This window comes from Hylobates moloch, unplaced genomic scaffold (assembly GCF_009828535.3).
Source record: "Hylobates moloch isolate HMO894 unplaced genomic scaffold, HMol_V3 SCAFFOLD_14, whole genome shotgun sequence".
NCBI lineage: Eukaryota > Metazoa > Chordata > Mammalia > Primates > Hylobatidae > Hylobates > Hylobates moloch.
In genome coordinates, this window is record NW_026652289.1 from 45,755,882 (window position 1) to 45,783,554 (window position 27,673).

Sequence of the window (27,673 nt, forward strand, 5' to 3'; positions counted from 1 at the left end):
GCCACTGCGCCCCGCCTGGCTATTTTATCTCTAAGTAATTTATCTTAATAAAATCCATGCACATTTAGCCCTGTTGGCATCGGCATCATGCAGGACCCAAACACAGCCCCCTATAGGCACAAGTGGATAAAACCAGAAAGGCTGAGTCAGGGAATTTCAGATCCCTCAATGACAGGTGTTGAGCCCAGGGAGATCATGATGGGTCTGGATGTGACAGCAAAATGGGTGGTGGTGGGATCCTAGTAACTTTCTCATAGAGATGTTTGCAGCTTACTGTGACGGCCCACCAGGCATGAGGTGGATTTTCAGGAGGTTGAGGCAGATGTGACCACATGAAGATGGGTGTCATTATACACAAACTGAAAAGGAGGTGGTGGGCAGTGGGGGAGGAGGTCTCTCAATTATCCGAGACTAGGAAGTGAGGCCAGCTACTGTTAATATGGAGAGTTGGTGGGGTGGGATCTTGCAAAGTGGTTTTAGAAGAACTGTGGGAGAAGGAAGATAAAGCTGGTAACAGATAAAATGTAAGGAGACTAGTGGGAAAAGCGGATGGAGAAGTAGCAGGGGTGGGAACCTTCCAAATGACAAAGCGGTAGGCCTTGGGAGACTGGATTTTATACTAACTGTTAAGGGAAACCACTGGATGGTTTTGAGATGAGGCACAACATCATCTGATGTACATCTTAGAAGGACCACTTTGGCCATTGTAGAATGTATGAATGGAAACAACAGATCAGTTAAGAGGCAACTGCAATCATTCAGAAAGGAGATAGGGCTTAGAGTAGTGGGAGAACAGTACAGATGATGGTAGATGTGTTTAATTTCCCTCTGATAACTTTTATCCCAGTGAAATATGAAGCAAGAACATCAACCGAGAGTGGGGCTGGATTAGATAGGATCATACTCTTATCTATATATTGGAAGAGTAGGAAAAAAGGTGAAAAAATTAAGTTACAAAAATCTGTTTTTTTAAAAAACCTGCATTTTTAAGAAAAGGCTTAAATTTTTTCACTGCACTCTATTTGGAGCATTTGGAGACTTCTCTTTGATAGCACTGTATTTTTTTTTTAATCACTTTTTGTTTTGAGATGGAGTCTTGCTCTGTTGCCAGGCAAAAGTGCAGTGGCGCGATCTCAGCTCACTGCAACCTCTGCCTCCCGGGTTCAAGTGATTCTCATGCCTCAGCCTCCCAAGTAGCTGGGATTACAGGAATGCACCACTGTGCCCGGCTAATTTTTTGTATATTTAGTAGAGACAGGGTTGGCCAGGCTAGTCTCGAACTCCTGACGTCAGGTAATCTGCCCGCCTTGGCCTCCCAAAGTGCTGGATTACGGGCATAAGCCACCGGGCCCGGGCTGTATTTTTCTTGACAAAAGATCAGCACACCCAAATCCTCCTCCCAATGAAGTAACCACTTCATTTCTTTTTGAACTCATTAATTTCTGCAATTTTTGTTTGATGTGTCAGTAGTTACTGACACTCTTCCCTGTCCACCAAACTCTCCCCCACCCTCCAGGGTTTTTCAGCTCTGTCAGATTCATAATGCATCTCTGTGTGTGTGCATAAGGATATACACACTTGTACAAAACGCAGCCCATATGACAAAACCATTTTTACAAATGTTTGCCTTTTCAAACAAAAGGTGTGCCATATATTTTTATTAAATCATAGAAAATATTTGTATACAAATCTTTTCACTTTGGGAAAACTGGAATATTAAACAGCTGGGTAACTAAACAGTTGAAAGATACATCTCACTTTAAATAGAAACAAGTTTTAAGTTGTCACATTTATTAAAACGAAAAAAAGTTGAAATAATTGGTAACAGGTTGTTGGCTTTTTTTTTTAACCTTTAGACCACAGAAATAATATCTTCTTATAACCCTCAACTTTCTTTAAGAATGTTTTTTATTACTTACATCAACCACGAATTTAAAAGATAGTTAACTTGAATTCTGAATACAAAATCAATGTCCTTGTACCTACACAGGCTTTTAGAATACTGCAAATGCTGAATTTCAGGAGATGGTTTCGTTCCACAGGACTAACTGAACTTCCTTTCTACAATGGAAAATGTATGTAACAGTGTGGAATATATTTCAGAATAAGTTAAATATTAAGACATACAATATGGCAATAATGTCCTACTTTTTTTTCCTACCAAGTAAATTCAAAAGTTCATCCTAATCTTATACATTTATAAAAGGGTGAAGACTGAGGGATCCAGTGATATTGAAAATACACAACAACCATCAGAACCACATTATCTATGGCAGAATATGTACAAATGTTCCTGCCAAAATCATGCTTGCATTCATTCCACAGGTGACCAAAAAGAACAGACTTTGAAGTTCACCAAATGAAAATGAGTGGTGATTTTGACATTTAGGTCATCACTTGTTCAGCTTCTGAGCAGAGATCCAGAGGTGACACAGTGCAATATCTGCACTCAACACCAAACACCACATAAGCACAAATTAAATATTATTGAAATATTTTTAAATTAAATTGAAGACTGTTATTTAAGTGCATGAGATATTTTTCCCCTAGCTTCTTGAATGCATGTTACAGAACAAGAATTAACAAGGAACATGTTAGAGGCCAACCCAATCCTCTGAGAACTCCCTGGGGTAACATACGAGACCTTTGGCGCAGGGCTGAGGGGAGGGACAATTATCCACTCCAAACACAGGGATGGTCTTAAAAAGTCAGTCTTCCAAACTCAGGTCTGGATTTCAAACTAATTGAAGAAGGAACTGAAAATGCTATCTTAGGGACTGGTATCTTGTCCACGGTGAGTCTTCTTCCCCAGGACCCTTCTGATCCAAGACCCTTAACACTGCAAGCCTCATTTAAAGCCACCCCCAGGTTCTGGGCCCACTGGTGTCGATCTGCAGACCTGGATCTGTCCCAGGTAACATGTAAACAAATCTGGGAAAAACTGCATTTCTGCAAGTTTTCCTTGTATCAGTGAAAGACCTCTTGGGCTAAGAAAAATAGGATGGGCTGCCCCAGTGTCATCTTCCCACAAGGTCTGTCTTTTGCTCATTGTGCTGTGGAAAACTATAAAGTCAAATCAAATACTTTTGCCTGACTCGTCCCAAATGATATGAAACAGAAACATTTCTATGGACTACCTTATTCCTGAATTATGAAAAAAGCTTATCTGTGCATATTTGGTTTGCCATCTTGTTACTGGAGGTGACTTGGAGATGAGGCCAGGCTTTTGTGCAGGTTGGGATTCTGGCTGTGTCTGTTTCGACTGCGAACAGACGAAAACATGGTGTTGCAGCCTGGTACTTTGCATTTGTGGAGCTGCCGGAGGTGTACAGTTTTGTAGTGGGCCCTAAAGGTCCCCTTGTTACTGTATGTCTTTTGGCAGAGATGACACGTTATGGGCAACCCAGAAGGCAGGCTAGCAAGGCTCTGGTCAGCCTTCTCCATCAGGACACAGATGGGGTACTCATCTTCCCCAGGGACAAGGCTCGACCCTTCACAGTTCCCATCACTGTCCTCCATAAGCACAGTGCCTTCCTCACTCACCCCGTCAGAGTCCCAGGAAGAATGGCTGCTACTCTCTGACTTCATGCTCGAGGTAGTGCTCAAATCCAGGATGGTGCCCTCGCTCAAGGGGCCAGAGTTGTAGCTCTCCAGGCTGGCACTATGGACTTGGGTTATTGGGTAAACCAGACTGCCCATTCGACTTGTTCCTTTGAAGATGACAGATGTCTGGGAGGCTTGCTGTGTAAAAGCCACATCCTGATAGGCTTCCTTAGCCACATCTTTCAGAAGGTAAGCTGCACGGAAATGATCTTCACTGCTCTCCAATGCTTCTTGGCTCAATGCTTTTTGGTGGAGGTTTAGGTTTGAGCTGTGTCTATAAGAGTGAAAAGATGGTTAGTAATGGGTTGGGCTGTTTTAGAAACAGTCATCATTCTGAGTGGAGAGACTTGGTAGATACCAGGAAAAACATGTGGTATGGGAGCACCGATGATAAGGCGGTAGGCCCCCATGGGATGTAACACCTGTCTGGTGGATACAGACCCACTGTTGTTCATTGCTTGTCAGAAGTCAGTGTTCACCAGGAAAGCTGACAGTCTGGAAACTGAGAATATGTAGTCTTCTTTGATTTCCATTGTCTGTTTGATGTACTTTCTGTACCTCATGTCCTTTCTGTAAATGAGCTCACTGTTTCAGAGCTACTGGTTTAGACATACCCCTTCTTCCAGGAAGCTTTCCTTAACTTCTCATGGTGCCCTCCCATGTGCCCACAGCAGCCCTTCCCCCATTGTAGAAGTCATCACATTCAACTGTAATTGCCTATTTCTGGTCTGTCTCCCAGAATGGCTAGACTACATCAACTAGACCAGTTTAACTAGGACACTGGAACCAGGAGATCCCAGGAGAAAACTGGTCACAAACTATAAGGAACCAAGAAGAGGACTTGATTTCAATGAAATCAGGAAACATTACCTTCTGGGGCTGCACTGTCCAATGACAGCCACTAGCCATATATGGATACTGAACACCTGAAATGTGGCTAGTATCATATGTTGAAAGGATAATATTTTGGATATACTGAGGTTAAATGTTATTAAATTTTACTGCATCTGCTTTTTTACTTTTTTACAGTGGCTATAATATTTAAAATTTCATATGAAGCTTGCTTCATATTTCTGTTGGATAGCACTGGTCTACAGCATTGACATACACTTCATCCCCAAAATTCTAAAAGTGTGGTTGAGAATCCGATTGGCTAGAATTGTGTGTGTATGTAGTTTAGTTCATATTTGTAACGTTTCACTATCCTATACCAGACAGAAGTTTTGCAAATGCAGCAGAATAAGCATACCACCAATCTTCTACCCAATGATTACTCTCGAAGGACAGATAATGAGTATCCATTATGACACATGCCTTTTAGTCATATGTTATCATTTGGAAGTAACTTGTAAATCAATGTTGGTCTTCCTCAGAAATCCTCTGCTAACTTTTGACAAGCAAAGTCCTTACCAAGGGGGTTACAATCTTAAAGGTGATAGGAGAATTATTCCAAATAGAGAAAACACTCCCCCAATACATATACATATCAGAATGTATGGCAGAGTCACGTTGGGAAAACACCTTCACCAAAATAACTAAGAATTGAACTTTTTAAATCCCCAAAGACATGTGTGTGGGAAGCTTAATCATGTTTTATAAAACGTACAAAATTTACTATTCAACTTCTGTCTTCTACTCCCTTACACATATTTTCTGGACATAATCAGAATTATACTCCCAGATCACCCACTTTGCAAGCAGCCCTTCTTAACTCCAGCTCTGCCCTGTGATTATGTCAGCATTCTGGGTTGAAGGGGCTGGTATGTGCCGACAGAAAACCAGACACTGGGTTGACGTACAGGTTCCAGTACATACAAGTAGTTAAAAAGAAAGACAAACACTTTTACTGGAACCTTGTAAAGAAAGGTCCCTACTGGAACAAAGCAAACCTCTGGGCCTCATACTCAACTCCTGAGTATTCCATGCATACTAATGGCTAACTTGTGGGCTCTCTTGCTCCTCTCAAGCCTTAGAGGGTTAGATACATTTCCTGAGGTGCCATGTCCCCTAAGACCACTAACTACTACAACTGTAAGAACCCTCTGGATCATGTGCCAGGCTTTGGTTTCTAGGACTCTGCTAATCCTGTACTCACTGCCCATGTCTCCATCTCTTCCCTTCAACCCTACAACCTCTACCTCTCTCCTCCAACTCTTCCTCTTGGCTTCTATTTTGATTAGTTGAGAACAGTGGTTCTCAAAGTGTGGTCTGAGCACCCCTAGTGATCTCTGAGGCCCTTTCGGGGGGTTCCTGAAGTCAAAGTTTCATAATACTAAGATATTATTTGCCTTTTTCACTTTCATTGTCTCATGAGTGAACAGTGGAGTTTTTCGGAGGCTACTTGACACAATTTTGCAACAGAGCATATGCAGAAGCAGATACGAGAATCTAGCTGTCTTCTACGAAGTCAGACATTAGTGAGATTTACAAAAATGTAAAACAAAGCCACTCATCTCACTGAATTTTTGCTTTGGAAAATGTAGGGTTTTTTTTCATAAACATATGTTAATATATAATTTAAAGTTTTACAATTTTTAAGTTTTTAATTTCTAATATGATAAATTTTGATAGATATAACCCAAATAGAGAAAAGCTCTTGAGTAACCTTAGGTTTTAAGTATTTGTAAAGGGGTTATAAGACCAAAACGTTTCAGAGTTACTGTTGTAGACATATCCCTTCTTCCAGGAAGCTTTCCTTAACTTCTCAAGGTGCCCTCCCATGTGCCCACAACAGCCTACATTTCCTTCACTGCATTAGTAATCACATTCAACTGTAATTGCCTGTTTCTGGTCTGTCTCCTCCACTACAGAAGGCCTCTGTGGGCAGGGATTATGTCCCCAGCACCTAACATAGACAGTTCTTAATATTCACTGGGTAAATAAGCATCCAGGGTGTTGTCCCAGTCCCTTCCTGATGGGTCTTGGTAACTGTTGCTGGCAGTAGCAGTGGCTCAAAGAGAAGTTAAATGTCCCTACAGGAATGTGGTTCTCAATCTCTGACTGAGAGAAATGGTGTCAGGTCTGGGCCTGCCCACAAAGTCAAATTTAAAATACTGTAACTTAAATCATAGATTCTAGGTAAAATGCATTTCAAGTTCTAGACTAATTAGCGGTTTTAATTTATAACGCAAGATGCTTTCCTGTTGTGGTGGGGGAAGGCTCAGATCTATTAATACAAATGGGTCAGAACATAAGGAAATATTAAATCTATGAAAAAATAAATATCAAATGAAAAAGTATCTTGAATCCAATATGTCTTCTAATTTAGTAGATATTGTAGAACAGTATCATAAATATCAAAGATATGACCAACATGACTGTCTCTATAACAACAGCTTATTCATGAACAAACACTCCTCCTCTTGGAGGCTGAAGGAGAAGGACTAGTTCACTAATTAGGATACCTTGGTGGTTTGGTTCAACATCCTATCAGTAGAAACACTGATTTAATATAAACATTTAACTAATATCTCCTGTGCTCTATCCTCTTTGCTGAAGACAATGAGTATGTTCTTATGAGCCCTGTCCAGGAATGTGTGTGGGAGTCTGTACATTTTTACCCTCTTAACAAATTAGGCATTACAACTTGGACCAAGTGGTGGTGTTGAACTGCTTCAAGTCAAGCTTGTTTCTGCAGATGTAGCATTTTAATATTCAGTGTACCATTTAACATTTATCATATTCCATTTCATCAGGCAGCTGATCTTTTCCATAAGCCTCCTGGGGCCATCTTTTGGTATGCTTGCTCTTCCTTTTATAGGCTGGGGAGGAAGGTGACCTGAAGAGTGCTTAAGTGACTCAAGTTCATGAAGAAAAGCACAAGCAAGACAGTAACACCAGTGCTATCCCCACGGTGATGAGATATGCTCTATAGCGGGGGACTTTGTAAACAGTTTGCCTGTGTGTGTGTGTCATGAAAACTCAGGATCTTTCAACCAGAAATCACAGTCCCTGAAACAACCTGCCAATCACCTTTATTCTTTTATATCTTAATATTTAAAAAATCTTCAATCAAGCAGTGATTCTTCCTTTCAAATGTAGCTGGGTAACTAGAAATAAAGGAAAATATTTTATTCTATGGATTTCATATTATCAAATGAAAATGAGTCACGTTTTGGGACGCTATAGTGGCAATTTAAAAAGCTCCCTTCTCACTCTTATTCAAATAGTTGTTTACGCTTTACTCAACCTGCTAATTTGACAACTAGTTCATGATTTCTTTTTTTTTTTTTTTTTTGAGACGGAGTCTCGCTCTGTCGCTAGGCTGGAGTGCAGTGGCATGATCTCAGCTGACTGCAATCTCCACCTCTCGGGTTCAAACAATTCTCCTGCCTCTGCCTCCCCAGTGGCTGGGGCATGACTACAGGCACACGCCACCACGCCCAACTAATTTTTGTATTTTTAGTAGAGACAGGGTTTCACCATGTTGGCCAGGATGGTCTCGATCTCTTGATCTTGTGATCTGCCCGCCTTGGCCTCCCAAAGTGCTGGGATTACAGGGATGAGCCACCGCGCCCAGCTGTAGTTCATGATTTCTTATCCCACACCCTTGGGGCCGGATGTGTTTCTGAGTTCAGAATTTCTCAGACTTCAGACAGGCAGAATGATGCATATAATGAAACATTGTTAATGCCCTATAATAAATCCATTACTATTTGTACTACATATGTATTTATAAATCCACACAAAAGGAGATTAACGAAGATTACAAGTAGCCTCACATCACTTCAGGTCAGGTTTTGCAGCCAAATTAGGTTAGGTTTTTGGAAGTAAAAATTCATGAATGTTGAAATATGAAAATTCATAGAATAGTTTCTCAAACTGTAGCCCCCAGAATAGTAACATCAGCATCATCTGGGAACTTGTATTCATGAAAGTTGAAATATGAAAATTCATACAACAGTGTTTCTCAAACTGTGGCCCCCAGAATAGTAACATCAGCATCATCTGGGAACTTGTTAAAAATGCCAAATCCCAGGCCTCACCCTAGATCTAATAAAGTGGAAATTCTAGGGTGGGGCCCAGAAGTCTGTGTTTTAACAATTCTCCGGGTGATTCTGATGATGTTAAACTTGAGGAGCCACTGCCTTAGAAAAAATGATTGCCTAAAGATGCCTTACCTGTCTCTGCTCCTGCGGGAGGGAAAGGTAGCATTACAGCCCTCCACTGTGCATGTGTGCATTTCTTTGACATGCATATTCTTGTGATGCATTTTCACACTGCAAGCATTTTTAAAGGTCTTCTTGCAGATGTCACAGTGGAAGCGATTTTCTTCTATCTGCCTTGCTAATGCATGCTGACCCATGTGCTCCAGTTCTTTAGAATCTTCAAGACAAGGAAAAGCCATTCCCCTGTTGGATAAAGCACTGAAGAGTCCCCCAGCCAGCAGGCGCTGCTGCAGTTCCATGTAGTCAGAAAAAGGAACTTGGGGTTCCATCCCAGGTGTGAAGTAGTGTTCATGGCCACCATCCTCGACCTCCCTTGGCACCAGGATCAACGCTGGTGTCTGCTCAGTCTCCCTCTCTGAATTGTGTGTGGCCTGCTCAGGGGTTCGGCTGATGGCTCCACTGGACTCAATTACTGATTCACGATGGCAGGGCCTCTCCCCTTCAGGGAAAGGCTTCCCTAAGCCTCCTGACTGTACATGCTGCTCCTCAGATACTCTGTGTGACCGAGGACTGCAGGCCTCCTGCTCATCTTCACTGACCACCTGTAGGGGCATGTCTTCATCTGAGCTGAGGCTGTGTCTTTTCTCATTAGCTATTTCCACAGCTTCTTTCTCTATTTTGATAGGCATACTGGACTTCCTGGATTTCTTCTTGGGAAGGGCATCAAATGGCATTTCGTTTGAAATGAGCTGTTCTGGGATTGAAGAGGACAACAGTGGGAGGGAAGGCAGTATCCCAGGCGTGTTTGCTACCTCGGCAGGTGTGGCTGGACTGCGGTAGAAAGGAAGGACTGGCTGGACTGTCTTTAGGTTGGGAAAAAGCACACCATTTTGCCCAATGTTTGGGAAGGCTGGTTGGCCTTTGGAATCCTCTCCTGAACCAGGGTAGCTGGGAGGAGGCCTACAGTCTGGGGACGTCACTGTGAAACCTGGGCACTTGTAGTTCTCAGAGCTGGCCAGGTTCAGGCTGTTCCTGAGGTCTTTGTCCCGGTTATTTCTGTTCATTGGCATGTGCAGCCGAGGGTTGGGGTTGGCACTATGGCGATTCCGGCTCCTTAGGGAGCTAAACACCATGTTACACCCTTCGATGGTGCACTTATGCTTGATCTTCAAGTGGACGGCATTGTAGTGGATTTTGAGGGTGCCTTTGTCATAGAAGGTCTTCTCACATGCAGTGCAGAACACCCGGCCCTTCTTTGTACCAAGGCTATTCCTCTCAGGCTTCACTTTGGCCTCAGGGGATAACTGTGTCCTTTCAAACTTAGTGACAATGTTGTATGAGCTGGAGTCACTTAAATGGGTGCTGTCTTCTTTTTTAGTAATAGCATCTGGACAGTTTAAACACTGATCTTTTTCAACCTGAAATGGTGTGGAACTGGAAGTTAAGAAGCTGCTGTCAGGGAAGGGCCCATGGACTTCCTGTTTGGGGTCCTGACTTTGGTCATGACCCTGCTCCAACATGTATTGTTCGGGCAATGACCCTATCAGTGCAGGAGGCAGAGGGTTGAAGAACTGGAAAGGCAGCATGAAAGTCATGTTGCTTATGAGGTTCTCAAAGGGGTGTATACTGCTGGGGTTTCCTTTGTCCACAGGAGTGGGGAGGCTAGAACTCCTGTGGCTGCAGCTCTCGATGAAAGCCCTGATATCTACATTTGCTGTGGAAGGTGGTATGACAATGGATTGCTCTTCTTTCTCTTGAATTGCCATGAGTTCAACTATAGATTTGGTCTCTCCAAAACGAAGAAACTGCTGCAAGGTGGCCATTTCTTCCTCACTGGTCATGATGCTCCAGTGATCCAACACCTTTCCTGATGCATCCTAAACCCAAACCAGATGTTAAAAGTGTGATCAATTTACAACTCCTTACCCTTTCCTCTAAAAATGTAGTCCACTAGACTATGGGATACTTTTGTGCATATAGGGAAAAGATGAATGCAGGGCTTTGGGGAATTTAGTCCCTGCTCACCCTACTCTCCCAGGCCAGAAGCTTTGTGCAGAACATAAGCTGTACAAATATTAGCAGTAGTCCTACAATTGGTGCAAAAGAGACAAATAAAATCATATTACTCAAGCTGAAGTCAGGTAAATGTAGTGATTATTTTTTACCTCATTTCAGACCAATTGCTCGTCTAGCATTAGACATAACAATTTTCCCTGCTAAAATTAAAATATGTATCATTTGAACAATAGTAACTTCTTTATCTAAAGAGAATAGATGGAACAATCAGGCCTAGATACAGCTCAAGTATTCATTTGCTGCAAGTTTAATAATCTTCCTAAGCAACTAACATCAGAAAACAAATGAACTTGTATTGATCTACTGCGCACATTCACAAAGCAGGGCTGTAATTACACGGGAGTGTTGGAGATCTTTCAAACTCTAGCAAGGCCTAACTTTTCCCAAAACTACAATAAATATTTTATCACAGAACATGTATTTGATGGCCTACTGAGATTTTTCACAGTGCATGTAAGAGTTTTGAAGATGATGAAGAATGTAACATCATAAATTTTTCATGCACTAGAGGTTCAAGGTAATTGATTCCATATTTTTAATCCTAACACTAGAAAGCAAGATTATTAGGATCATTAAATATTGATCTATGTCATAACATAAGATCATAATGCTACTCTACATAAACCGTTGTTTCTAGTCTGCTGGGGGTCCTGCACTAGAGGTGAGCAAACATTTTTACAGGGGAAGATTATGGTCTTTTGAGTTAAAAAGAAGTGAGTACAAATTCTGGGTCTGCCACATACTAGTGAAATGACTTTCAGCATGATTTTGAGGCACTCTAAGCCTCTGGTTTTTTGACTGGAAAATGGGGATAATATGCCTAAGCTTAAGATTATTGGAAGAGGGTCTGAGTCTATAAAATTGTTTTTAGTGTTCATTTTAATTACATGGCCTACCTCAGTAAGACTGACATCTATGTTGGTCTTGGAAATATGTTCGCCTCCCATTTCATTGAAATTTTTACCAAACTTTGACATTTTCTGGCGTAATGGCAAGAAAATATAATGCTGTAGCTGTTTCATATCTTAAAGGAATGATGCTTCATCTCAGGAATCATGTTCTTTGCTTCTAGAAACACCTTGATAGCCTCTTTGGAAATGAAACATGAAGCCTACACACTCAGCATAATCTGGGAACAGAGGTAAACTACTCTGCAAAATAAAGAGGACAGAGAGGATGAAGGGCTTGGAATACTGGAGAAAAGAAGAGAATATATGAAGATGCCAAAAGAAAACTGGGGTGTGGGGAGGGAGGGAGGGAAGGAGGGAGACATATATATGTATATGTGTATATATATATGTATATATATACACACACACACACACACACACATATACACATACATATATATATATATAGAGAGAGAGAGAGAGAGAGATTGAGAATGAGCAAATGCATACATGAACACAGAAATATCATAAAAATAGAGCCTAGGAAGGAAGAACATCAGTGAGATGGCAGAAGGCTTTAAAGAACAGGAAGGTGTGCTATGAAATTGTAAGTTGTTTGCTGTGTGGTTCATGTAAGTTCCCTTTCTCAATCCCAAACTCTCAGTAAAATCTGATACAGACTGCATCTTGTGTCAGTAAGTAGTTTGGGACTAATGAAAGACATGGAGGCAGCATCTGAAATGGGGCAAATGGTTTATTGTGGAAGAGGTAGTTTAGTAAAAGCCAAATCAGAGAATATGTAATGCTCCTAAAGCTTCATAGATATCTTGGAGGAAAGCCTTGGACTCCTCCCAAGAACATGAGGTAGGGGCTTAGGCCATTAGAAAAGAAGTATTAAAGGGAAAGATGGCCACCAAGGGCTGTAGCATTGGGAGGTAACTGGGTTATGTCAGTTATATGGGCACAAATTTCAGAAAACACCCTAGGAGGACAATGTTCATGTTTACTGTACCTGCAGTACGTATCCACGGATATAATCCTGAAGTGTCCAGTCCAAGGCATGGAGGATCTGGAGAACCTCATCTTGCTTCAACACACTGAAAAGCCGGTCCAGTAGGATTTTTAGGCGAACGGGGATGGCCTGGGTCCCATAGAGCATGAGGCTGCTAATATCAAACACTACATTGGACTGGACAATCTCCACCTGGCTTGTTGGATACATGGGGGGGATCCTTAGCTTACTTAGAGCTGAAAAATCAAATTGAGGAAATGTCATTTTGAAAAGTTCTAATTGTAAGAGAAACACTGCAAAAAAAAGTAGGTTAGGACTAATTCTTGGTTATTTATTCCACAGAAAATACATGAATATACAAATGATTAAATACCTTAATAGCTATGAAACTTCAAATTATTTACAGGAACTTCTAAAATAAATGAACTAGCCTGAGACTTTTCTCCCTTTCTCGTGGCCTCGCTAAGGAGAGAATAGTCACAAACAAGGAAGGAATAAGGAAAAGGGGTAAAAACTGAGGTGGGAGGTGCATAATCAAGAGAATAGCTAATCAGGAAGCACAGAGTCTGGGGGTAAAGAATCTGGGTTTGGGAATCTGAGAGATCTGAGTTTGAGCATTAGTTGTGGGGCTTGACATTTTCTAGTTGTGGGGCTTGACAAATTAACCCCCCTAAGGCCACAGTGCCCAGTGTAATAGCCATCAGTCACATATGGCTATTTACATTTAGATTAAATTAAAATTAAACAAAATTTAAAACTCCATTCCTCAGTTACACTAGTCACATTTCAAGTACTCAGTAGCCACAAGTGACTACTGTAGAGTTGTCAGATTTGGCAAATAAAAAAAGATGCCCAGTTAAATCCAAATGTAAATTTGAGATATACAATGAATGGGTGTGATATAAATATACTAAAAATATTCATTGGGATATACCTAGGCTAAAAAATTATCTGTTGTTTATGTGAAATTCAAATTTAACTGAGCGTTCTATACTTTATCTGGCAATTCTAGCCTAGAGGCTGTATTAGATAGAACAGAACACTTCTATCATTATAGAATGATAGCACTGAAGCACTAGTTTCTACATCTTTAGAATGAGGTTAATAAGACACTTCCCATATAGAGTAGTTAAGATTCAAGACTCTTTGAATCTTAGCCTATTACCTGGGACATGCTAGTAACTTACTAGTTTACTAGTTAGTTGTCATTCTTAAGATACTAAATCAGTTCCTGAATAACTCTAAGTTACTTAGAGGTAATGCTACAGGCCAAGAGAGGGTGAAAAATAAAGTTACCATGGGCCACCCATCCATGCTTGCATTGGTCACACTGACGGTGGTTTATTTTCCCGGGTTTGAAACTTTGGCAAGTACAGTTCAGAGTACAGCTGATAGCCTGAAAAAGAGGAGAAAACAGGTATGTGGAGCATATAAGTGATGTGTGAAACATTCATTGTATTTCAAACAAAACATATTCCTCCATTCGGCAGCATTTATTGAGCAATATGTGCCCACTGTGTGCCAGACCCAGAGGTGTATATTGTACTCTGGAAAGATGAGCAGCCACCCCTGCACCTGGAGACCGTGAAGACATTACACAGATATTCCACATTCAAGAATGAGTTTAAACATCAGAACTTTTTATAAGAAAAGATTATGGGTTAGAATGAAATCTCCTGCACTGTTATTAAGGTCATAGAAAAGGTAAACATATTTTCACCCAATTTCTAAGTTGACCAAAGCAGCAACCCTGGAAAGTATACAGAAGCTGTCTTGGAACAAGTAAAAGGGAGAATAATCTGAACTGAGAGTAATCTACATATAAAATTTATTCCCCCCCCCCCCCACAGATATGGTAGAAGCTGAAAATACAAATAAGATTTGAGAACATGTAACAGCTGACTACACTGAGGATGATTCCCTGATGCCACTCACTGAACTATGTGACTGTCAGAGACAGACACAGGCTGAACAAGCCTTGCGTCAATGCCCCTTGCATGTTATGGTGCCATGTTTTATGTGGGGGTATAGAGTGTACAAAAATATAGCTGAAATTGAAAATAGAGATGTACATGTCCAACAAAGTTCTAGTATTAAAAACAAAGCTTTGTCTGAGCGTGGTGGCTCACACCTGTAATCCCAGCACTTTGGGAGGCCAAGGTGGGTGGATCACGAAGTCAGGAGTTCAAGACCAGCCTGGCCAATATGGCGAAACCCTGTCTCTACTAAAAATACAAAAATTAGCCGGGTGTGGTGGCACATGCCTGTAGTCCCAGCTACTTGGGAGGCTAAGGCAGAAGAACTGCTTAAACCCGGGAGGCTGAGGTTGCAGTGAGCCGAGACTGCACTGCTGCACTCCAGCCTGGGTGACAGAGTGAGACTCCCTCTCAAAAAAACAAAAACAACAACAACAAAACCCACAAAGCTTCACGTATATTTTTAAGATGAGTTTCTCAAAGGAGGTACAGTCCTGAAGAATATAATCTATTATTAAACAGAAAAAGCCCTCAAAGCAGCTTTGTCAGTGAGGTTCCTGGGAAGAGCTGCGGAGTAGAATTTGTATGATTCACAAGTCTTGAAACTGGGAAGTGCGTGTGTGTGTGTGCGCGTGCACAAGCGCATCTGGAGGAGGGATAAAAAAGCCTTACAATTAAGGTTTAAACCTCTAATCTGCCAATTGAGGGACTATGTGGCCCTGCATGGGGGAGAGGGAAAGGAGAATCTAGCTGAAGACTTGGGAAATTCATTTTAAGGTGTATATGGTCAGTCTCCACTTAAAAATTGGTTGCTGGTGGGATTGTAAAATGGTACAGCCACTTTGGAAAACATTCTGGCAGTTCCTCAAAAAGTTAAACACAAGAGTTACTATATGACCCAGAAATTCCACTCCTAGGTATATACCCAAAATAACCAAAAACATGTCTACAAAAACTTGTATATGAATGTTCATAGCAGATTATTCACAATAGCCAAAAAGTAGAGACAACCCCAACATCCAAACAGATCAACAAAATGTGATATATCCACTCAATTGAATACTACTGAACAATAAAAAGTAATGAAATACTGATACATGCTGCAACATGGATGAACTTTGAAAATATTATGTACTAAGTGAGAGAAGCCAGGCACAAAAGTCACAGACTGTATGATTCCATTTATATGAAATGTCAAGAACAGGCCAATTGATAAAGGCAGAAACCAGATTAGTAATTACCTGGGGCTGTGGAGAGGAGGGTATGGATAAGAAGTCACTGCTAGTGGGTAGTAGCTGGAGTGTGTTCTTGTTTGGTTTGTTTTCATCTTTGAGAAAAACAGCTTTACTGAGATACAATTCACACGTATCATATAACTCACCCATTTAAAGTGTATAATTCAATGATTTTTAGCATATTCACAGTTATGCAACCATCATCACAATCTAATTTTGGAACATTTTCATCTTCCCCAAAAGGAATATGTACAAGAATATGGTAGACACGTTTTCATTTCTCTTGGGTATAGTCCTAGGAGTAGAACTACTGGATTGCATAGTAACTCTTGTTTAATGTTTTAAGAAACTGCCTTTCTCTGATGGCCAGTGATGATGAGCATTTTTTCATGTGTTTTTTGGCTGCATAAATGTCTTCTTTTGAGAAGTGTCTGTTCATGTCCTTTGCCCACTTTTTGATGGAGTTGTTTTTTTCTTGTAAATTTGTTTGAGTTCATTGTACATTCTGGATATTAGCCCTTTGTCAGATGAGTAGGTTGCAAAAATTTTCTCCCATTCTGTAGGTTGCCTGTTCACTCTGATGGTAGTTTCTTTTGCTGTGCAGAAGCTCTTTAGTTTAATTAGATCCCATTTGTCAATTTTGGCTTTTGTTGCCATTGCTTTTGGTGTTTTAGATATGAAGTCCTTGCCCACGCCTATGTCCTGAATGGTATTGCCTAGGTTTTCTTGTAGGATTTTAATGGTTTTAGGTCTAACATTTAAGTCTTTAATCCATCTTGAATTAATTTTTGTATAAGGTGTAAGGAAGGGATCCAGTTTCAGCTTTCTACATATGGCTAGCCAGTTTTCCCAGGACCATTTATTAAATAGGGAATCCTTTCCCCATTTCTTGTTTCTGTCAGGTTTGTCAAAGATCAGACAGTTGTAGATATGCGGCATCATTTCTGAGGGCTCTGTTCTGTTCCATTGATCTATGTCTCTGTTGTGGTACCAGTACCATGCTGTTTTGGTTACTGTAGCCTTGTAGTATAGTTTGAAGTCAGGTAGCGTGATGCCTCCAGCTTTGTTCTTTTGGCTTAGGATTGACTTGGCGATGCGGGCTCTTTTTTGGTTCCATATGAACTTTAAAGTAGTTTTTTCCAATTCTGTGAAGAAAGTCATTGGTAGCTTGATGGGGATGGCACTGAATCTATAAATGACCTTGGGCAGTATGGCCATTTTCACGATATTGATTCTTCCAACCCATGAGCATGGAATGTTCTTCCATTTGTTTGTATCCTCTTTTATTTCATTGAGCAGTGGTTTAGTGAGATACCATCTCACACCAGTTAGAATGGCCATCATTAAAAAATCAGGAAAACAACAGGTGCTGGAGAGGATGTGGAGAAATAGGAACACTTTTACACTGTTGGTGGGACTGTAAACTAGTTCAACCATTGTGGAAGTCAGTGTGGCGATTCCTCAGGGATCTAGAACTAGAAATACCATTTGACCCAGCCATCCCATTACTGGGTATATACCCAAAGGACTATAAATCATGCTGCTATAAAGACACATACACACGTATGTTTATTGCGGCACTATTCACAATAGCAAAGAGTTGGAACCAACCCAAATGTCCAACAACGATAGACTGGATTAAGAAAATGTGGCACATATACACCATGGAATACTATGCAGCCATAAAAAATGATGAGTTCATGTCCTTTGTAGGGACATAGATGAAACTGGAAAACATCATTCTCAGTAAACTATCACAAGGACAAAAAACCAAACACTGCATGTTCTGACTCATAGGTGGGAATTGAACAATGAGAACTCATGGACACAGGAAGGGGAACATCACACTCCGGGGACTGTTGTGGGGTTGGGGGAGGGGGGAGGGACAGCATTAGGAGATATACCTAATGCTAAATGACGAGTTAATGGGTGCAGGAAATCAACATGGCACATGGATACATATGTAACAAACCTGCACATTGTGCACATGTACCCTAAAACCTAAAGTATAATAATAAAAAAAAAAAAAGAAACCGCCAAACTTTTCCAAAGCAGCTGTATGTTTTTTTTTTTTGTTTTTTTTTTTTTTGAGACGGAGTCTCGCTCTGTCACCCAAGCTGGAGTGCAGTGGCACAATCTCGGCTCACTGCAAGCTCCGCCTCCTGGGTTCACGCCATTCTCCCGCCTCAGCCTCTCTGAGTAGCTGGGACTACAGGCGCCCGCCACCACGCCCGGCTAATTTTTTTGTATTTTTAGTAGAGACGGGGTTTCACCGTGGTCTCGATCTCCTGACCTCATGATCCGCCTGCCTTGGCCTCCCAAAGTGCTGGGATTACAAGCGTGAGCCACCGCGCCCGGCCAGCAGCTGTATCATTTTACATTCTCACCAGCAACGTATGAGGGTTCCAATTTCTCCACATCCTTGTCAACACTTGTTATTGTCTGTCTTTTTGATTAGAGCCATCCTAGTGACTGTGGGTGGGATCTCACTGTGGTTTTCATTTGCATTCCCCTGATGGCGAATGGTGCTCAGCATCTCTTCATGTGCTCATTGGCCATTTGTATGTCTTCCCTGGAGACATGTCTCTTCAGATCTTTTGCCTATTTTTAAATTGGGTTGTTTACCTTTTTAGTATTGAGTTATACAAAACCCTTATATATTTTAGATACACGTGCATTACCAGATATATGATTTGCATACACTTTCTCCCATCCTTGGGTTATCTTCGCTTTCTTGATGGTATCCTTTGAAGCACAGAAGTTTCAAATTTTGACCACGGTTTCTTTTTGAGGTGATGAAAACGTTCTAAAATTAGATAGCAGTGATAGCTGCACAACTCTGAATATACTGAAAGCCACTCAACTGCACACTCTGTAAGTTAATTTCATGGTATGTCAATTACATCTCAATAAAAATGTTATTAAAACACAGATTGGGCGCAGTGGCTCACGCCTGTAATCCTAGCATTCTGGGAAGCCGAGGTGGGCAGATCACCTGAGGTCAGGAGTTCAAGACCAGTCTGTCCAACATAGTGAAACCCTGTCTCTACCAAAAATACAAAAATTAGCCAGGTGTGGTGGCACGCACCTGTAGACCCAGCTACTCAGGAGGCTGAGACAGGAGAATCGCTTGAACCTGGGAGGTAGGGGTTGCAGCCTGGGAAACAGAGCGAGACTCTGCCTCAAAAAACAAAATAAAAAAAGCAGTGACCCTGCTTAAATACAGGTTAAGTTTTTCATGATTTGACTGTCTTCTACGATTTATTTTGGACTAGAATGGGTTTGAACACAGCTGCAGCTAGGCATTTTCAGGTGATGCGGAATAGGGCTGTTGTTTATAACTGAGGCGTACAGTAAATAGCAACAGCATTACCTAATCCATTCAAGAGGCTACCAAAAAACAGGAGATGTGGGAGAAAAGGTTTTGCTCTTGTAAACTGTACAGTATAATACAAAGAACTCCATGTGATTAACACTCACTTTAATAATGCATGGATTCTCAAGGGTGATGCTATCATCCCCAAAGGAATAAAAATTGGTCTTGGGGGGGTGAAAGAATTACTCTATGTATAAATACAGATGTACATACATACATAAACCTATATCGCAATGGTGTGATACTAAAATTTCTTTGGCGAGGCACAATTAGGAAAAAATGTCTAAAATCTCCTTAGGTGTGGAGGTTAATGAAAAAAATCAAGAAACACTGTTCTAACGACAGAAATTATTTTACTTTTTGGTTACAGAGTTTCTACTTGCATATACACATACAAATGTATTAAATACATGAACAGTATACATCTATGTAAGTATATCTATATACATAATTATACAGTTACCTTGAATGTAAGTTAAAGGATACAAGTGAGTGATGGTTGAATTTACATTACATATTGTCAAAACAAAAATTCTAAAAGGCACGATTAACTTAGTTTGTAATACACCTAAAACGTTGTCCAGCATCTCAAACTTGGCTGCAACCCTCTGAACATCAGCTCACGGATGAACCAATTATTGCTACATTCTCAATAGCACCAGTACACTCAGTACTAAACCTCTGAAATATTTCACAATCTTGATTCTATAAATATGACCATTTTACAGAAAAATTTTAAAAGGGAGAAAAGTTCTTATTTTGGATTATATCCCTCAAAATGCCATTCCTTTTTTAAAAATTTTATTTATTTTGAGATGGAGTCTCATTCCACTGGCCAGGCTGGAGTGCAGTGGCACAATCTTGGCTCAATGAAACCTCCACCTCCCAGGTTCAAGTGATTCTTGTGCCTCAGCCTCCTGAGTAGTTGGTATTACAGGCATGCACCACCACACCTGGCTTTTTTTTTTTTTTGTATTTTTAGTAGAGACGGGTTTTGTCATGTTGGCCAGGCTGGTCTCGAACTCCTGACCTTAGACGATCCATCTGCCTCGGCCTCCCAAAGTGCTGGAATTACAGGTGTGAGCCACTGCACCAGGCCCCATTCACTCTTTAAAAACAAGATGTTGGAATTATATGAGTAAATTCACATTTTGCTTATTTGGAAAATAAAACCTGCTTTAACCAGAAGTAGAGATGTCCTTAAGCACATGCTTCCTGACGACTCTGCTCAAAAGGTTCATGCAACCCAGGAAAACAGGTGACTGTCTCAGGTTCAGCACAGCAAAATCATAGAGGGAACAATTCCAAGCACATTTCATAGATTAATACTGAAACTTATTTTTTGCATCTCTTGTCACCTAGGTCAGGTTTTCTCAACTTTGGCACTACTGACATTTTGGCTGGATAATGCTTTGTAGTGAGGGGCTGTTCTGTATGTATGACGTCTGGTCAGCATCCCTGACTGCTACAAACCACATGCCAGTTACACCCTACCTACCCTTCAGTTGTGACCACCAAAAATGTCTCCAGACACTGCCAAATGCCCTTGGGGGGGGCCTATACCACCCCCATGGACATTTGTTGCCTATAGTTTTAGTTTGGGGACAATTTTAGCTTCAGTTTCGGGACAATTTTAAATAATTTTGTCTATAATTCAATGAATGAATGCAGCTTTATGAGAAATATTCTTGTGGTTCTCCATGAGCCCATTTGAATAAGGCTTAATAAAGCTCATTAAACATCTATGGAAATAAATCTCAGAGGAATTATTTATGAACTAAAAAAGCTAATTACAGTGTCTAAGAAAACTTCCAATATCAAGGCCCTTGGGTTTTTCCACCCATCTTAGAACTCCACGACATAGTAAAATTACAGCACCATTATCTAAAGATAAATGAAAACTTCTAAAATGAAATTAAACGAAAATATTCTAATTACAGGACAAAAAGTACTCATGTAAATCAAAACGGAAAACTCTTAAAATGTATATAGCCTTTGGAATCCATTCTTGTTCCATTCTTCAGAAACATAAAGCAGATGTTTACAACATTCTGAACTCATCAAGACACGGTTATTGCTTTTTAACGCACTCATCTTAATCAGACTATTTTCAGAATTGTTATTAATCACTTTGATGTGCTACAAATCAACATTCAAAATCTTGGTTTGCTTTTTTGTAACTATCGTTTTCTCATTTATCTAAAAACTACTGACACACCTAGTATGTGATGGAAGTTTGGGTTTTGCAGTCTTCGGATAGAAAGTTATGACCTAGTTTTTAGGCAGGCTCCTGGACCCACTTCATCTCTCGGACACCCTGTTCTACCTTTGGCTTGAGGAGATGCTACCACAGGCCTCTTGTCAGGAGATGCTGAGTTGAATTCCTGGCAGTGGTCAGGCTAGGCACATAGTTGGGTATATACATAGATATTCAGTGCCGGACAGAGTAGGCCTCTCATGGGATTTGAATTGAGCTCAGAATAAAAACTGTTTAGTTCAAGGCTGTTTTCATCTCTCGTATGTGCATATACTTTCATTGCACTGAAGACAAACCCAGGGGTATATTCCTGGGGGACTAACTGGTAAGGGGAAGAGGGAATTTTGGGGTTCCCAGATTCACAGCACTGGCCCTTTGACGGGAGTCATTTGTGTTAATTAAAATCAAATCAAATGGCCAGGCAAGGTGGCTCACGCCTGTAATCCCGCACTTTGGGAGGCCGAGGCAGGCGGATCACAAGGTCAGGAGATTGAGACTGCGGGCGGATCACAAGGTCAGGAGATTGAGACCATCCTGGCTAACACGGCAAAACCCCGTCTCTACTAAAAAACACAAAAAATTTGCCGGGCGTGGTGGCAGGCACCTGTAGTCCCAGCTACTGGGGAGGCTGAGCCAGGAGAATGGTGTGATCCTGGGAGGCGGAGCTTGCAGTGAGCTGAGATCGCGCCACTGCACTCCAGCCTGGGTGACAGAGTGAGACTCCATCTCAAAAGAAATAAATTAAAAAAATGTAAAATTCAGCCCCTTGGTCACACTAGCCACATTTCAGGTGCATAGTAGCAACATGTAGGTAGTGGCTACTCTATTGGACAGTGGAGATATAGAACATTTCCATCATCACAGAAAGCTCTACCGGACAAGGCTGAGTTCAATGGTAGGTAGATTAGCCACCCTTCCAGCATCTGCTTTTTAACATGGTTTAACATGTGATCTATTTTAAACCTCACTACAGTACTGTGAGGGGAGAATTATTCTCAGAAACTTAAACTTATGGAAGATTTGTAACATGCCCTGGGTCACATAGTCGGTGAGCCTTATTGAGCATTTATTACATGTGCGAACTGTACTAATCAGTGTACAAGTATTATTTCATTTCTTTCTCACAACTACCCGGGGAGATTAGGTATTACTATCCCCATTTTATAGATGAGGAAGGTGAAGAACTTACAGGCTACCGGGATGGTCTCAAATTTGGATACTAGGGGAGGATTATGCCTTGAAATATCAGTATTTGGTGCTAACTACAGTTATAGTTTCATTTAATTCCTACAACCACTTTCAGAGTTAGGTATTATCATACACATTCTGCGGATGAGGACATTAAAGTTCCACACAGTAAAGACATTTCATTCATTGAATAAGTATTTACTGAGCATTATGAGCCAGGCATTGTTCTAAATTCTACAGATTAAAATGTTGAACAAAACTGATGAGGTCCCTACCTTCAGGAGCTTATATTCTGAGGGCAGAGACAGGAAATGAACAACAAACAGTAACATTTCAGAGTAAGGCAAGTGTTATGAAAGAACAAAGAAGAGGCCGGGCGCAGTGGCTCACGCCTGTAATCCCAGCACTTTGGAAGGCCAAGGCAGGGAACCTAAAGTCAGGGGTTCGGGTCCAGACTGGCCAACATGGCAAAACCCCATCTCTACTAAAAATACAAAAATTAGCCAGGCGTGGTGGCGCATGCCCATAATCCCAGCTACTTGGGAAGCTGAGGCAGGAGAATTGCTTGAACCCGGGAGGCAGAGGCTGCAGTGAGACGAGATTGTGCCACTGCACTCCAGCCTGGGCGACAGAGACTCTGCATCAAAAAAAAAAAAAAAAAAAAAAAGAACTAAGAAGAAAGCTATGCTAATGATTTAACTGGGTGGCATGGAGGGATAGAGACAGGAGTAAGAATGTTTTACATTGAGTCATCATCAAGAGCCTTGGAGGAGGTAACATGTGAATTGAGTCCCAAGGCATGTCAAGGAGTTGGTCATGTGCAGACTGGAGAGAGAGGAAGTATTTAAGGGAGAAGGCATAGCAAGCGCAAAGGCTCTGAGGCACAATAGAGGTGGGTGTTCAGGAAACAGTTAAGGGGCCAATGTAGCTGGAGTGAAGTTGGTGAGGTTATTAGCAGAAAATGGGAATAAGAGAGGTGTCAGAGACCACTCTGTATAGGACCTTGTGGGGCAGGTGAAGGAGTCTGGATTTTAACAGTAAGTCTTTTTTTTTTTTTTTTTTTAATATATGAAATGAATATAATCTCCCTGTTAAAAAGATATCTCTGGCTGCAGGGTGGGGGAGCCTGAGCTCTTTCCCCTTCACCTCACTGAGCACCTTTCACTGAGAGGTAGTAAAACCTAGGATTGGCCTCAACCTATGTCTTACTTCCATTTAAGCCATGTAAAAACTTCAGCTCCATGCCTTGGTGCCTTTCGCTATCACATGGGCTGGAAACCCACTCCTGCCTACCTCAGAGGCCTGTTAGGCCTATTAATGTGGATACACAGATGGGGAGCTGAAGCGATCAATCAAAACAGTGAGACTGTTACTGCTGCCAGACCCACAACAAGCAAGTTCTTCGGTCTTCTGGGCCCTGGTGGTCCGACTCTGCACAGAGCTACCAAAAATATCTAAGGTAAAAAGCCCCTATAAAAGTTGCTTCACAATGAATCATTCCTGCAAGAGGCAATGAAACAACTAAAACTCCAAACCAACACCTAGCACTGGGCCTGTTACTTGGTAAGCCCTCCATTGGTATTATTTGAGAAAGTAAACGAATGATTGAACAAATCAATGAGAGAACTGTACTATGCTTACTGATTATTAATCTTTTTCCCCCAGTTATCTTTTTCCCCAATATGCCTTAGTAAAAAGAACTTTAATTTCCAAGTCTCAGTTGGTGGTGAGGTGACTTAAGTACTGACCAATGGTATACAATACAAATTGCTGGGTGAAGTATTGTAGAAAACTCCTCATAAATAGCAGCTGACTCTACTGTAAGACCTGTCTGCCTTTCCCTCTTCCTCTTTTTTGGAACAAAAACCTGATGGCAGGAGCTCAGATACCATTTTGTGACTATGAGGCAACACCGGGGTCACGCCCTAAGGATGGCTGAGAAGAAAGGGTAGCAACTATTATTTAGGAATTCTTTTAATTTGCAGCCAAATGCAGTTCCTAGTTTACACATTGATCTTCCAGCTGACTATGGAGAGGGCCATGTAAAAACCACGTGGAAAATGACTCACCAGCAGAGATTACCGAAGTTAAGTTTAGAGTGTGTGGTCCTCTCTTACGTGTGAGATTCTAAGGCTATGCCAGATTCTCAGTGGAAAAAATCATAACTCTTCAACTTGAAATTAAAAAACCCAGTCTGGCAAACCACAAATCACTTTTTAACAGCCACCAAGCTTTACAATAAACATGCTTCAGGATTTTCTTTTTTTGAGACAGGGTCTTGTTCTGTCACTCAGGCTGGAGGACAGTGATCACTGTTGACAGCAGTCTCTACCTTCCTGGCTCAAGGGATCCACCCACTTTATTCGCCCTCCCAAACCCCACATAGGCGCATGCCACCATAACCAGCTAATTAAAAAAAAAAAAGTTTTTCTAGAGACGGGGGGGGGGGGGGTGTCTCACTATGTTGCTTAGGCTGGTCTTGAACTCCTGATTCAGTTTTCTTCTTTTTTGGAGACAGTCTGGCTCTGTCGCCCAGGCTGGAGTGCTGTGGTGGGATCTTGGCTCACTACAACCTCTGCCTCCCAGGTTCAAGTGATTCTCCTGCCTCAGCCTCCTGAGTAGCTGGGACTACAGACGTACGCCACCACACCCGGCTAATTTTTTGTATTTTTAGTAGAGATGGGGTTTCACCGTGTTAGTCAGGATGGTCTCTATCTCCTGACCTCATGATCTGCCCACTTCGGCCTCCCAAAGTGCTGGGATTACAGGCGTGGGCCACCGCGCCTGGCCAGTTTTTTCTAAGTAGTACTTTTTAAATGTTGAATATAGATAATTGTTGCTAACGTGCATATCAAAAACTGCCAATCAGGACACATAAAACAAGACATCTTTTAAAGCAGCTGGGGTACTTTTGGTGTCTAGGTGGAGAGCCTGGCTTCACTTAACCTGTTGTGAAATTGTCATTCTTACTCTTTCTGTGGCTGCAGAGCTAGCCTTCCTGGTTTAGGAAACTGCATCATTCAAGGGTGGGAGTTAATTCTCTACCCCACTGCTCTTTGGAGCTGCTCCGCCTCTGCACTTCTCACTTTCCTTATTAGAACTGGATTTTTTTTTTCTCCTTACCTTCCCACCTCTCACTTTCCACTCACTTCTTCCACTTTTTCAAGTTTCCCATTGTTTTTCTTACATATGCAAACCCACAGAGGTACAACTAGGATTCTGAAAAATAGTATCACCCTTTGCCAAATAAGTAATAAGGACAACCGGGAAGAACAGAGGTGAAACCCACCAAGTCCTTTAATGTGAGGCAGCTTATCTGCAGGTGAGAGTGTCGGACTTTAGCTGACCTTGAGAAACACACATGGGGCAGACACTCAACACATCATGCCATCATCTTCCACTAATAGTTTAAGAAAATGATAATCATTTATTTAACAAGGTTTTTATTTGTTTGTTTCTAAAGCATCTACCATACACTTGGTAACCATGCGGAGCTTCATAGAGATACAAAGATGAGTAATTCCCAGTGTCTGACACTAGGGAAGACTTGTATGACTGCAAGAAAAATCACACAACTGGGTTGGTCAAAAACAGCAGAGTAGAGAATATGATTTGTCAAAAATTAGCATGAGTCATTCACTGTGTTAAAATCTAGGAATTCAAAATATACTCAAAACAAACAAAACTCATTGGCCACTTTTAGAAAATGCTAGGAAACCAACTAACTATTCTGAAAATTGGTAAAAGAAAAAAATCAAGTATGTATCCTTTGCTATATAACCTGTATTTCAGGGTAAAAAAATCATTGATGAGACAAAGATTCTGAATGTGGATCAAATAAATGAAGAACTAGAGTATCACCATTCCACAACTCCTAATGAAAAATAGGAGGCCACTTGCCTCCAGACTGAAGGATACATACCACCACACATCTGGTGTTCTTGACAAAAAAGTTCAAACCTGAATTGGATCAAGCCTCTTACTCAACTTCAATTTAAGAATATACAGGAGATACAGGAATGTTTAAATGATACTACAAGGAAATAATCATTGAAATTCAGACCAGGGAGCACTCTACAGGATAAATGACCCAGCTTTTTCAATAAATGAATTGCAAGGAAAAAAGTAAAGTATGAACCTATATATTAAAAAAGACAATGTATGGACCTTACTTGAATCCTGATTTGAAGAAACCAACTGTAATATAAAGTTTATCAGGTTATCAAAGAAATTTGAACACCAATTAGAAATTTAATGACGTTAACAGTTATTGTTAATTTTTTAGGTGCTATATGGTATATTGCCCTGGTTTTTTAAAAAAAGAGCCTTTGTATTTTAGAGCTTCATATTGTAATATATGAATGAAATTATATAATGCCTAGGATTTGCTTTAAAGTAATCTAGCGTTGGTTATGATGGGGGGAATGGGTAGGAAATACAGATGAAATGAGACTGGCCCAAAGTTGGTAACTGTTGAAACCCCAAGCACATATTACCAAGTTTCATTCTAATTTTGATTGTTTGAAATCTTCTATAATAAAAAGTGAAAAAAATAACTCAAACTCCTACTCTCCCCCAAATTAAATAGTTTGAGTGAGATAGGAGAAATGGAGAAGTCAAGGTTGTACAGAGAGGCCAGAGAGGGCTTCCTCCCGGAAGAAGGCATGCTCTCATCAGTGCATGCAAGAAATACCACAAGCCTAGGTACAAAGTAAAGCTTATCATGTACATATGTGTCAGGCCAAGGAGCCTGGGCCACAGAGCACAGGTCTCTGTTATGGGCCGTGAGACCTACCTTGAAAGACAACATAAGGTGGGCCTGGGCTGTCCAGATGAGCAGCTAGGAGTCTCTTTATTGGGTTCATAGGATCATTAGCTTTCTAAACAATGGGGAGGCACTGTTTACCACAAGCATGGTTAAAAGGGGATGTGGGGAGCCTCAGAAACCAGGT

General features: G+C 41.1%; 1 protein-coding gene and 1 long non-coding RNA gene across 7 annotated transcripts in view; one reads left to right on the forward strand and one right to left on the reverse strand.

Annotated features, from left to right (window-relative positions):
• Positions 1-12,823, forward strand: part of LOC131381096 (uncharacterized) — a 55,340-nt gene extending 42,517 nt beyond the window's left edge. The window contains exons 2-3 of the long non-coding RNA XR_009209563.1: positions 11,860-11,928; positions 12,696-12,823. This is a non-coding gene — a long non-coding RNA (uncharacterized LOC131381096). The remainder of the gene's footprint in view (positions 1-11,859; positions 11,929-12,695) is intronic.
• Positions 1,623-27,673, reverse strand: part of BNC1 (basonuclin zinc finger protein 1) — a 126,367-nt gene continuing 100,316 nt past the window's right edge. For 4 of the 6 annotated variants that reach the window (XM_058427176.1, XM_058427177.1, XM_032175015.2 and 1 more), the window contains 4 exons: positions 13,986-14,085; positions 12,690-12,925; positions 8,724-10,588; positions 1,651-3,877 (listed from right to left, as the gene is read on the reverse strand). In XM_058427176.1, coding sequence (XP_058283159.1) covers positions 3,193-3,877; positions 8,724-10,588; positions 12,690-12,899 — 2,760 coding nt within the window. In that variant the 5' untranslated portion in view covers positions 12,900-12,925; positions 13,986-14,085 and the 3' untranslated portion in view covers positions 1,651-3,192. Of the gene's footprint in view, positions 3,878-8,723; positions 10,589-11,683; positions 11,939-12,689; positions 12,926-13,985; positions 14,086-27,673 lie in introns of those variants that run through there. The other 2 variants (XM_032175016.1, XM_058427178.1) reach the window with 2 other exon arrangements.